The sequence below is a fragment of the Oncorhynchus keta genome, chromosome 20 (genome assembly GCF_023373465.1).
Source record: "Oncorhynchus keta strain PuntledgeMale-10-30-2019 chromosome 20, Oket_V2, whole genome shotgun sequence".
Classification (NCBI taxonomy): domain Eukaryota; kingdom Metazoa; phylum Chordata; class Actinopteri; order Salmoniformes; family Salmonidae; genus Oncorhynchus; species Oncorhynchus keta.
Window position 1 is genome coordinate 48,027,168 of NC_068440.1, and position 13,558 is coordinate 48,040,725.

General features: G+C 43.3%; 1 protein-coding gene across 2 annotated transcripts; it reads left to right on the forward strand.

The window, feature by feature from the left end:
- Positions 1 to 2,187: 2,187 nt before the first annotated feature.
- Positions 2,188 to 5,875, forward strand: LOC118370548 (zinc finger protein 706-like). Of its 2 annotated transcripts, none has more exons than XM_035755590.2 (3): positions 2,188 to 2,349; positions 3,823 to 3,971; positions 4,878 to 5,875. In XM_035755590.2, exons 2-3 carry the CDS (start codon positions 3,837 to 3,839, stop codon positions 4,977 to 4,979), a joined length of 237 nt encoding a protein of 78 aa, XP_035611483.1. In that variant the 5' UTR covers positions 2,188 to 2,349; positions 3,823 to 3,836; the 3' UTR covers positions 4,980 to 5,875. The 2 variants fall into 2 exon arrangements, with proteins under 2 accessions (XP_035611483.1, XP_035611484.1); XM_035755591.2 differs by having other exon boundaries at positions 2,227 to 2,349; positions 3,802 to 3,971.
- Positions 5,876 to 13,558: the final 7,683 nt, after the last annotated feature.

The window sequence follows — 13,558 nt, forward strand, 5'->3', positions numbered from 1 at the left end:
ATATCTATTGGGTGAAATACCACAGTGTGCCATCACAGCAGCAAGATTTGTGCCCTGTTGCCACAAGAAATTGTCAACCAATGAAGAACAAACACCATTGTAAATAAAAAACATATTTAAGTTTATTTATTTTCCCTTTTGTACTTTAACTATTTGTACATCGTTACAACACTGTATATAGACATAATGACATTTGACATGTCTTTATTCTTTTGGAACTTCTTTGAGTGTAATGGTTATTTAACTTTAGTTTATTATCTAGTTCACTTGCTTTGGCAATGTTAACTTATGTTTCCCATGCCAATAAAACCCTTCAATTGAATTGATTCATTTGCCACAAAGAGTCATGTGACAAATATGTTGGTCAGCCAGCTAGCTAGCTTGGAATGACAAGATGACAAGATGGTGGGTTCGCCCAAATGATTGTTGGACTTGGAGATGGAGTCAGGGAAACCCATGGAGGTTGGAAGAAAGTGGATCACATTAACAGTAAATATGGACTGCTGCAGAAGAAGATTTAACATGATGAGAGTATGAATTAACAGGGATGGCAGTTGCAGTGAAGACCACCGAGTTTGAGCCTTGTTCTGATGGTGATGAATATAGATTTTTTTGCCCAGTGGGAGTGAGTTTTTCAGAGAATGGATCCTTGCCTTCTGACTGATGTGGTGTCAGGTTAGGTGGACAAGAGGTTGGGGAAGGTTGAGTCGGTGAAAGTGAATCAAAGTGGAATTGTGTTGTTTTTTTTGCATTTCTGCGGTCGAGAGGGAGTGTGCATTCCGCATCACGTGACTGGGGACTGCGACTGTGACTTGCTTTCCTCTCTGGAGCAGAGAGCCATTGAAAAGAGTTATCACTGTAGTGGTATTAAGAGTTGAGGGCCGGGGCCTCCCAGGTGGCGCAGTGGTTAAGGGCGCTGTACTGCAGCGCCAGCTGTGCCATCAGAGTCCCTGGGTTCGCGTCCAGGCTCTGTCGTAACCGGCCGCGACCGGGAGGTCCGTGGGGCGACGCACAATTGGCCTAGCGTCATCCGGGTTAGGGAGGGCTTGGTCGGTAGGGATGTCCTTGTCTCATCGCGCACCAGCGACTCCTGTGGCGGGCCGGGCGCAGTGAGTGCTAACCAAGGTTGCCAGGTACACAGTGTTTCCTCCGGCACATTGGTGCGGCTGGCTTCCGGGTTGGATGTGCGCTGTGTTAAGAAGCAGTATGGCTGGTTGGGTTGTGTATCGGAGGACGCATGACTTTCAACCTTCGTCTCTCCCGAGCCCGTACAGGAGTTGAAGCGATGAGACAAGATAGTAACTACTAACAATTGGTACCATGAAATTGGGGAGAAAAAGGGGTAAAAAAATATATATTTTTAAAAAAGAGTTGAGGGCCAACTGAAGTTGAAGATTCCCAGTGTCTGTGACACACGCTGTTTGGTGCGGCGCAGACCTGGTGGTGAGCGTGGTGAAACAGAGACGACACTGTCTGTACTACTGAGTTTTGATGCAGAGTTTTAACCAGATAATGTTGAGTTAGTATGTGTTAGTTACACCGTGAGAGCTTTTGTCCCACACCCATTACAGTGTTTCAGGTGTCAAGCTTATGGTCATGTGTAGGAGGAAGATTACTATATGTGAGAAGTTTGCAGGAGGACATGAGACAAAGGAATGTGTAGTATCATTAGACAAAGTATTGTGTGTAAACTGTAGTGGTACCAATGGTGCTGGAGATCAGAGGGGTCCAGTGATAGAAAGTCAGGTTGAGGTTGCCAGGATCAAAGTAGTACAGAAGATGTTGTATGCTGAGGCAGTAAAGAGAGTAGTAGAGGAAGATGGGTCCAGGGTGAGATCCCTGTGAGTAGGCTGAGGTCAATAGAGAGTGATAGGAGTAACATGTGCTTCAGTAAGGTTTGTTTTTTGGCGTTGATGGCCATGGTTGTTGACTGTACCGCAGGAATGGAAGGTAAATTACAGAGGATAGATGTTGTGGTGGCAGCTGCAAAGAAGTACATGGGTGTACGAAATTTTACTGCAGAAGAATTGCAAGGTGTTTTGAATGATAGTGTCCCATCCTCCCAGGCTGCTGGCCTGGTGTAGGATCAGCCAGGGCCAAGTAGTGGACTAGTGATGAGGAGACAATTTTTTCATAAAGTGTAATGAATGCATACAGAACAGCAGGCTGATGCACAGCCAATACAGTAGGTGGCGGCATGCACCTATAAGATGTGTTTGCGGACCGCCATAATACCAAAGAAGAAGAAGTAGCTAGCTTGGCTAACCACATCAGCTGTGTGCCACATTTTCGTGAAGCTTTTGAACAGCGTTGCCATCCAGACCTTTTTTTGTTGTTGCCAAGACTGAGGTAATATATAGTATCTTGCTAGCCAACTACATTTATTCGACAATTCTTATTTTATTTAATCTAGCATTAGCGCACCTTATCGTATGTAACAGTATGCCTTTATCAACTACAAACCGGGACGTTGCTAGCTAGCCAGTCTGCCATATGGTCAGCTGGAAGCTTAGCATGATTGCTAACAACAGAGCTAGCGCTAATTATTTAGCTAGCCAGCTAGCATACGACCAACCGCCGTTCAGTCAAAGATAACGTTATTGATAACTAACGTTCTCTCACTCGTTTTGTGAGTCATCGCAGTGCGGTGTATTTGGGGTTATCACACATATCTAGCTAGATAACTAGGTAGCTATATGTTTAGCTAGCTAACCTAGCCAGCTAACCAACGGTAACTAGCCAAGTTGTCTGGTTATGTCCGTACTAGCTCTGATCCATCGCGCGACGACAATGAGTTGCCTCTGCCCTTTCCGAATTTTTATTTTTTAAATGTAGTTTAATGACTGGATATTCAATATAGTTTCGTGACTGCCTAAAGGACAGATGTTACTTGGGAAGGTTGTTTTCACTGTGCGAAGGGTGTCCCCCCCCCCCCCAAATATGCGAAATTGACGGATTGGCGTTGATCCACACGCATGCGTCGTAGCGTCCCAACGAGCAGTTCTCGTCGGCCAATGGACCAGAGCTATGTGAGTAGTATTTAGCTAGCGAACCACGTAGCTACCTAGCGTTAGCCGATATCCTCGTGGATCAGACCGTAACCGAGCTAGCTATTCATACTTTTTTTTGTAGCTACTGTGGATGAGTTTACAATGATCACCTTGAGCTAACGTTAACAGATCAAGCTCAGGCATATGGTTATATTAATAAATAATTTATATCTCCCTGGCCATGTTATGAAATCCTGTAGGATGTAAATTAGGAATTTACTTTGCAAATGAGGCAGTACAGAATACATACTTAAGGTCATTTCAATCCATTTTACATTATTGGTATAAATAATATGAACAACCAATAATGTAAGGTAGGGTGATCATGCTTTATACAGACGTTTGAAACGATTTATGAATTTAGAAAACAGCTTTTTATGCTACTTTATGCAAATGATATACTTAAAACACACATCCCACCAACACACTCACACAGCACAAACACTCACTACAATTTGAAACAAATTCTGAAATTACAATACAAGGTTTGATACAACTTCAGGGTTTATCAACTAGATTAAGCAGCGGCTGTTTGTTTTTCTTGAGCGGATCTGTCGGGGGACTGCGGTAGACTGCAAATTGATCGCAAGAAGCCCAAACAGATATAATAGTACTCAAAAACAATCATTTCAACACACAGCCCCCACCCCAACCAACACACACACACACACACAGCACCCCCACCAACACACACTCTGCAGCGTAGTGTGAGGTTTTATTGATAACAACCTATTCAGTAACACTCACCCAGCCTGTTGGCTTGTACCTCCAGCTCTAGGACCAGACATGGCACGTGGTCATCAAAAAGTCCAGTCTCAGCAGAAGAATGCCAAGAAACAAGCGGAGGCCAAGAAGGCCAAGGGACATGATCAGAAGACGGCCGCAAAGGCAGCTTTAGTGCACACCTGTGGTGTCTGCCTGGTGAGTTCCTTAAAGACAAGTGGTTGCTCTTCAATCAGGGACTACGAACCATTTTTGAAGTTGGGTTGCCAGATCAACGGGTCGTATTCATTAGTGTAAAACGTAGTACTGATTTTCAATGAAAAACACATTTCTCTTTGGAAAGGTTGTTCCTCCCTTTTTTCAGTCCGTTTTCTTCTGTTTGTCTAGTGACCATGGTGATCCGTTGTAGTCCAGGCGTAGCTGCCGATCCGCTGTAGTCCAGGCGTAGCTGCCGATCCACTGTAGTCCAGGCGTAGCTGCCGATCCGTTGTAGTCCAGGCGTAGCTGCCGATCTGCTGTAGTCCAGGTGTAGCTGCCGATCCGCTGTAGTCCAGGCGTAGCTGCCGATCCGCTGTAGTCCAGGCGTAGCTGCCGATCCGTTGTAGTCCAGGCGTAGCTGCCGATCTGCTGTAGTCCAGGCGTAGCTGCCGATCCGCTGTAGTCCAGGCGTAGCTGCCGATCCGCTGTAGTCCAGGCGTAGCTGCCGATCCGCTGTAGTCCAGGCGTAGCTGCCGATCCGCTGTAGTCCAGGCGTAGCTGCCGATCCGCTGTAGTCCAGGCGTAGCTGCCGATCCGCTGTAGTCCAGGCGTAGCTGCCGATCCGCTGTAGTCCAGGCGTAGCTGCCGATCCGCTGTAGTCCAGGCGTAGCTGCCGATCCGCTGTAGTCCAGGCGTAGCTGCCGATCCGCTGTAGTCCAGGCGTAGCTGCCGATCCACTGTAGCTCTGTTCATACAGTTTCCCAAATACAGCAGCTCTTGTTTTCCAACCAGATTTCTCAATCATGCATTATTTTTTATGGTTTGTTACTTAACACAATTGTTGTTGTGGTATTTGACCCTTTTTTCAGTTGAAATAGCAACTTGTCCCTTGTATTGCCTCTACAGTCACAGATGCCGGACCCCAAAACCTTCAAGCAGCATTTTGAGAGTAAACACCCCAAATCACCGATGCCCCCAGAGCTGGTGGATGTTGACTCTGGCATCTGAACCGGACTCCCACTGAAGACCCCAGCTATGTTCCTTGTTTAAGGCAAACTGTCAATGCTGAAAACAAACCCATCTCTGTTATCCACACCCTCAAACAGACAACAAACCCCTCTCTCTCACCCACACCCTCAAACAGACAACAAACCCCTCTCTCTTATCCACACCCTCAAACAGACAACAAACCCCTCTCTCTCACCCACACCCTCAAACAGACAACAAACCCCTCTCTTATCCACACCCTCAAACAGACAACAAACCCCTCTCTCACCCACACCCTCAAACAGACAACAAACCCCTCTCTCTCATCCACACCCTCAAACAGACAACAAACCCCTCTCTCTCTCATCCACACCCTCAAACAGAAAACAAACCCCTCTCTCTCTTATCCACACCCTCAAACAGACAACAAACCCCTCTCTCTCATCCACACCCTCAAACAGACAACAAACCCCTCTCTCTCTCATCCACACCCTCAAACAGAAAACAAACCCCTCTTGTTAAATGCTTATGTCTCTTTTGTTGATCTTTCATCCTAGTTTCCAGTTTCTCCCTGTGGATTACCTAGAAATAGACACAATCTCTTTCATTGTTTCCTTTTAGTTTATAATTGAATGTTGGGTAGAATGGAGCAGATGTCCATTCCCAGCTGTGAGAGGTTGAAGATGGTCCCTGATCTGGTGTTAGGTCTGTAGCATCCTTCTCTTCTAGCTCTAATCAATGCTTTGTTTTTGGCTGATCAAACCCATCATTTTTGACAGCGTTGATCCAAGCTGAAACATGTTGTGACTTGTTTTCTAATTCACATCAAACTCCTCAGCATAATTTGTACACTTGGAAAATGCATTCATGCCCCAATGATGTAATATAACATTCAATAAAGTTGGCCTTGTTTAGTATCTGCTTCATCTGGTGGCGGAGCTCTGTAATGGAAACTGTTCTGGAACTTTCTCTTTCTAACAACACTTGGTCAAACACATCCTGGGTTTTTGTTTTCTCCACTAGGTGGCGTCATGTTCAGTTTCAGATGCAGTGTACCAGTACAGGAGTTTTGGCTCTTGATGATGAAAAAGAAGCAGAGTTAATTTACGGTCCATGTAGACATTTTACAGGAAAGAGAGGCGAAGGGAATAATACTGACCCATATATCCATGGCCGTACTGGGCTTTAATGCCGTTCTGTCTCCGACACTACCAGTCAAATGTTTGGACACCTTTTTCTTTATTTGGACTATGTTCTACATTGTAGAATAATAGTGAAGGTATCAAAACTATGAAATAACACATATGGAATCATGTAGTAACCATAACAGTGTTCGAGATTCTTCAAAGTAGCCACTCTGCCTTGATGACACACTCTTGGCATTCTCACAACCAGCTTCACCTGGAATGCTTTTCCAAAAGTTTTAAAGTTCCCACATATGCTGAGCACTTGTTGGCTGTTTTTCCTTCACTCTGCGGTCCAACTCCTCTCAAACCATCTGAATTGGGTTGAGGTCAGGTGTTTGTGGAGGCCTGGTCATCTGATGTAGCACTCCATCACTCTCCTTCTTGGTCAAATAGCCCTTACACAGCCTGGAGGTGTGTTGGGTCGTTTGTCCTGTTGAAAAACAAATGATAGTCCCACGAAGCCCAAACCAGATGGGATGGCGTATCGCTACAGAATGCTGTGGTAGCCATGTTGGTTATGTGCCTTGAATTGTAAATAACTCAGACAGTGGCACCATCACACCGCTTCATGGTGGGAACCACACATCCGTTCACCTTCAATCCGTCTCACAAAGACATGGCGGTTGGAACCAAACATGTCTAATTTGGACTCAGACCAAAGGACAGATTTCCACCGGTCTAATGTTGATTGCTTGTGTTTCTTGGCCCAAGCAAGTCTCTTCTTCTTATTGGTGCCTTGTAGTTGTGATTTCTTTGCAGCAATTCAATCCATGAAGGCCTGATTCATGCAGTCTCCTGAACAATTGATGTTGAGATGTGTCTGTTACTTGAACTCTGTGAAGCATTTATTTGGGATGCAATTTCTGAGGCTGGTAACTCTAATGAACTTATCCTCTGCAGGTAACTCTGGGTCTTCCTTTCCTGTGGCATTCCTAGTGAGAGCCAGTTGCGTCATAGCGCTTGATGGTTTTTGTGACTCCACTTGAAACTTTCAGGGTTCTTGAAATGGTCTGGATTGACTGACATTCATGTCTTAAAATAATGATGGACTGTTGTTTCTCTTTGCTTATTTGAGCTGTTCTTAACATAATATGGACTTGGTCTTTTACCAACTAGTTATATCTTCTGTATACCTACACTACCTTGTCAAAACACAACTGATTGGCTCGAATGCATTAAGGAGGAGAGAAATTCACAGCCTTCTGAGTGGCACAGTGGTCTAAGGCACTGCATTGTAGTTGATAGCTGTGCCACTACAGATCCTGGTTTGAGTCCACGCTCTGTCGCAGCCGGCCACGACCGGGAGACCCATGAGGCGGCGCACTATTGGCCCAGCGTCGTCCGGGATAGAGGAGGGTTTGGCCGGCTGGGATGTTCTTGTTCCATCGCGCACTAGCGACTCCTGTCGGGCAGGGTGCACGCTGACACAGTCGCCAGCTGTACAGTGTTTCCTCCGACATTGGTGTGGCTGGCATCCGGGTTAAACAGGCATTGTGTCCCTGAAGCAGTGAGGGTTGGGTCCCGAGTCCGTACGGGAGTTGCAGCAAAACTGTAACTATCAATTGGATATCACGAAATTGGGGAGAAAAAGGGTTAAAAAATATATATATAATAATTACAAGGTATCTAACCTAACCTGGTTGAGAGAACGCCAAGAATGTCATCATTTTTGAAGAATATCAAAAAATAAAATATATTTTTTATTTAACACTTTTTTTTGGTTACTATATGATTCCATATGTGTTATTTCATAGTTTGAATGTCTTCCCTATTATTCTACAATGTAGAAAATAGTTTTTCAAAAATAAAACAAAACCCTTGAATGAGTTGGTGTGTCAACTTTTGACTGGAACTGGCATAAATTAATGAGTTAAAGGTTCGATTTAAAAAAAATCCGGATTCTAGTACATGATTTATTTAATAGATTTTTTTATTTTTATTAAATAAAGTAATGTCTTCCTTCAGCTGGTCTTGCTGGATTCTAGTACATGATTTCAGTTAGAGTGCAGATAATCAGTTTCTCACCATTCATTTGACATTAATAATTTATTTCTGTTTTGTATATAAACTATCTACTCATCAAATAGAGATAGAGCCATATCTTTCTGAAGAGTCTTTTAGAATATCACTGTCGGAAAGGAAGAGAATGTTACTGGAATATAGACCATTATTCCCTGTGGATGGAGAAAGATAATAGAGACGGGGGCTTTTATTAGAGTAGAAGGATACTAGACAGGGCTTTTATTAGAGTACAAGGATACTAGACAGGGCTTTTATTAGAGTAGAAGGATACTAGACAGGGCTTTTATTAGAGTAGAAGGATACTAGACAGGGCTTTTATTAGAGTAGAAGGATACTAGACAGGGCTTTTATTAGAGTAGAAGGATACTAGACAGGGCTTTTATTAGAGTAGAAGGATACTAGACAGGGCTTTTATTAGAGTAGAAGGATACTAGACAGGGCTTTTATTAGAGTAGAAGGATACTAGACAGGGCTTTTATTAGAGTAGAAGGATACTAGACAGGGCTTTTATTAGAGTAGAAGTATACTAGACAGGGCTTTTATTAGAGTAGAAGTATACTAGACAGGGCTTTTATTAGAGTAGAAGGATACTAGACAGGGCTTTTATTAGAGTAGAAGGATACTAGACAGGGCTTTTATTAGAGTAGAAGGATACTAGACAGGGCTTTTATTAGAGTAGAAGGATACTAGACAGGGCTTTTATTAGAGTAGAAGGATACTAGACAGGGCTTTTATTAGAGTAGAAGGATACTAGACAGGGCAGGGCTTTTATTAGAGTAGAAGGATACTAGACAGGGCTTTTATTAGAGTAGAAGGATACTTTATTAGAGTAGAAGGATACTAGACAGGGACAGGGCTTTTATTCGAGTAGAAGGATACTAGACAGGGCTTTTATTCGAGTAGAAGGATACTAGACAGGGCTTTTATTAGAGTAGAAGGATACTAGACTTTTATTAGAGTAGAAGGCTTTTATTAGAGTAGAAGGATACTAGACAGGGCTTTTATTAGAGTAGAAGGATACTAGACAGGGCTTTTATTAGAGTAGAAGGATACTAGACAGGGCTTTTATTAGAGTAGAAGTATACTAGACAGGGCTTTTATTAGAGTAGAAGGATACTAGACAGGGCTTTTATTAGAGTAGAAGGATACTAGACAGGGCTTTTATTAGAGTAGAAGGATACTAGACAGGGCTTTTATACTAGACAGGGCTTTTATTAGAGAAGGATACTAGACAGGGCTTTTATTAGAGTAGAAGGATACTAGACAGGGCTTTTATTAGAGTAGAAGGATACTAGACAGGGCTTTTATTAGAGTAGAAGGATACTAGACAGGGCTTTTATTAGAGTAGAAGGATACTAGACAGGGCTTTTATTAGAGTAGAAGGATACTAGACAGGGCTTTTATTAGAGTAGAATGTAAAAATAAAATAAAAAATGCAACATTCAACAATTTCAAAGATACAGAGTTACAGTTCATATGAGGAAATCAGTCCATTTAAATAAATTCATTAGGCCCTAATCTATGGAGTTCACATGACTGGGAATACAGATATGCATCTGTTGGTCACAGATACCTTTACAAATCAATGAGCCTCAGGATCTCGTCACGGTATTTTTGTGCATTCAAATTGCACCTACTGGACAGAACATCAGATGTGTCCATTGTTAATTTATACAATAGTATGTTTTCCTCTTGTATCCTCTCCAGGTAACAAGCTGACTGGTCTGGTCCTCAGGTGCTGACTCGGACCAGTGGAATTGTTGAGTTTCTGTCTTGTCTCCTCTGTCACAGTCCTTCCTGCTCCCTCCTTCCTTTCTGACAGACATTCACTCAACGCTCGCTTCCTCCTTTAAACCTTGTACGTTAATAAGGAAATAAGCTCATTAGCGGAAAATGAGACAACGTGAGACTACACAAGCACAGTGCCTTCAGAAAGTACTCACACCCTTGACTTTTTCCATCTTTTGTTGTGTTACAGACTGAATTTTAAATGGATTCAATTGAGATTGTGTCACAGACCTATACACAATACCCCATCATTTCAAAGTGGAATTATGTTTTTAGACATTTTTATAAATTAATTCAAAATAAAAAGCTGAATTGTCTTGAGTCAAGTATTCATATTCAACCCTTTTGTTATGGAAAGCCAAAATAAATTCAGGAGTAAACATTTGCTTAAATCACATAATAAGTTGCATGGACTCACTCTGTGTGCAAGAATAGGGTTTAATCTTTTTTTAAATTATGACGACCTCATCTCTGTACCCCACACATACAGTACAATTATACTGTCGATAAGGTCCCTCAGTCGAGCAGTGAATTTCAACCACAAGACCAGGGAGATTTTCCAATGCCTCGCAAAGAAGGGCACCTATTGGTAGATGGGTAAAAATCCTAAATAAAACAGACATTGAATATCCCTTTGAGCAGGGCCGATCCTGGACGTTCTGCCACCCTAGGCAAGACACACAAAAATTCTGCCCTTACAAGAATAGTCCCAGAAAGCAAAATTACGTTGAAAAGACATGTAAAATATGTATTTTTCCAGACGTTGAAGGTATTCAAATTAAGTCCTGAGGGAAAGGTGAAATTATGTATTTTCCGGACGTTGAAATCAGGTTACTTTACGGTTCTGAATGTTGAAAATATGTCATTTATATTAGTCTATGTTTAGGCCAAATCAAGGCTGGTCCAGACAGGACAGAATCTGAACCAAACATAAACATCTATGATTGGTTCAGATTTGGTCCAGACTGGGCCAAAAAATTATGTCCGCGAATGTGGAAATCAAGGCCGATCCAGACAGGGCCAAAAAAAGATGTCCAAAAGGCATCAGCGTTGGTCCGTGCTTACTGAGGTATAGCCAACAGAAGGGATGGGCAACTCCAGTCCTCGTCGGTCCGTGCTTACTGAGGTATAGCCAACAGAAGGGATGGGCAACTCCAGTCCTCGTCGGTCCGTGCTTACTGAGGTATAGCCAACAGAAGGGATGGGCAACTCCAGTCCTCGTCGGTCCGTGCTTACTGAGGTATAGCCAACAGAAGGGATGGGCAACTCCAGTCCTCGTCGGTCCGTGCTTACTGAGGTATACCTGAGGTATAGCCTACAGAAGGGATGGGCAACTCCAGTCCTCTGTCGGTCTGTGCTTACTGAGGTATAGCCAACAGAAGGTCGGTCTGTGCTTACTGAGGTATAGCCAACAGAAGGGATGGGCAACTCCAGTCCTCAGAAGGGATGGGCAACTCCAGTCCTCGTCGGTCCGTGCTTACTGAGGGATAGCCCAGAAGGGATGGGCAACTCCAGTCCTCGTCGGTCCGTGCTTACTGAGGTATAGCCGACAGAAGGGATGGGCAACTCCAGTCCGTGCTTGCTGGTATAGCCGACGCAACTCCAGTCCGTGCTTACTGAGGTATAGCCTACAGAAGGGATGGGCAACTCCAGTCCTCGTCGGTCCGTGCTTACTGAGGTATAGCCAACAGAAGGGATGGGCAACTCCAGTCCTCGTCGGTCCGTGCTTACTGAGGTATAGCCAACAGAAGGGATGGGCAACTCCAGTCCTCGTCGGTCCGTGCTTACTGAGGCTTAGCCTACAGAAGGGATGGGCAACTCCAGTCCTCGTCGGTCCGTGCTTACTGAGGTATAGCCTACAGAAGGGATGGGCAACTCCAGTCCTCGGGGGCCAGAGTGGTGTCACACTTTGTCCCCATCCCAGCCATTAAACTGTCAACACAGCTGATAAAACGTATTGCATTCTAAACTGAAGGATCATGATTAGAATTTTTATGAATTCCCATCCATGTGCTTTGCCCAGCGTTTGTAAAACAGGCCGTTGCATTGGCTTTATTAGTCCTGATTTCTGTGACTAATCAATTTGGCTATTTAAGCTCTGAATATCAGCTCCCCAACTTTATCACCAGTTCTCCTGTGCCTATTTGCGTTGTGTTGATACAGCGGGAAATGCAGCAGTATTTAATTTTTTGTCGTGATCAGCTCGTCTGACGCATACAAACCTCAAACCACTGATCATGACAATTTAGGCCAGTGGATAAAACTCCTGAGCAGCAGTTGTGAGTAGAATGTCCATTCCATATTGACCATTTTATTTAGATATTTCCTGTTTTTAGGATATGTGTTTTATTTGATTGTGCGCCATTTAGGTTAGGCTATTTGATCGGGCACCATTTAGGTTAGGCTATTTGATCGGGCACCATTTAGGTTAGGCTATTTGATCGGGCACCATTTAGGTTAGGCTATTTGATCGGGCACCATTTAGGTTAGGCTATTTGATCGGGCACCATTTAGGTTAGGCTATTTGATCGGGCACCATTTAGGTTAGGCTATTTGATCGGGCACCATTTAGGTTAGGCTATTTGATCGGGCACCATTTAGGTTAGGCTATTTGATCGGGCACCATTTAGGTTAGGCTATTTGATCGGGCACCATTTAGGTTAGGCTATTTGATCGGGCACCATTTAGGTTAGGCTATTTGATCGGGCACCATTTAGGTTAGGCTATTTGATCGGGCACCATTTAGGTTAGGCTATTTGATCGGGCACCATTTAGGTTAGGCTATTTGATCGGGCACCATTTAGGTTAAGCTATTTGATCGGGCACCATTTAGGTTAAGCTATTTGATCGGGCACCATTTAGGTTAGGCTATTTGATCGGGCACCATTTAGGTTAGGCTATTTGATCGGGCACCATTTAGGTTAGGCTATTTGATCGGGCACCATTTAGGTTAGGCTATTTGATCGGGCACCCTGATTTTTTTTCCACATTTTGTTGTGTTACAGCCTTATTCTAAAATTGATTTAATTGTTTTCTTCTCTCATCAATCTACACACAATACCCCATAATGACAAAGCAAAAATATGTTTATTTTTTATTTTTGCAAATGTATATATAAAAAAGAAAAACGGAAATATCAAAGTACTGAGTACAGGGTCTGAATACTTCTAAATAAGGTACTTCTGTTGTAAGGTTTTTATAAATTGGCAAACATTGCCGTTATTTGTTATTGTGTGTAGATTGATGAGGATTTTTATTTATTTAATAAATTTTAGAAAAAGGCTGTAAAGTAACAAAATGTGGAAAAAGTTAAGGGGTGTGAATACTCTCCAAATGCACTGTGTGTTGGTGGAGTGCAGCGATGCATCTCTCCAACAGCACCCTGGAGAGGCGTGCTGGGAATGGACAAGATACATATTTTGGATCCCTGCCTTTGTCAAAGTGGGCCCTGCTTGTCATATGGTGGCATCAGCCCTCACCTAAAAAGCCTATATGCCACTGGTTGAGAGAAATTGTAATTGTTTCGGGGCATAATTATGTGAGGTTTTAAGTGTTGTTGGAGGTGTGTCTTTGTCAGTTTAGCTCCGAAAATGCCGCCCTCAT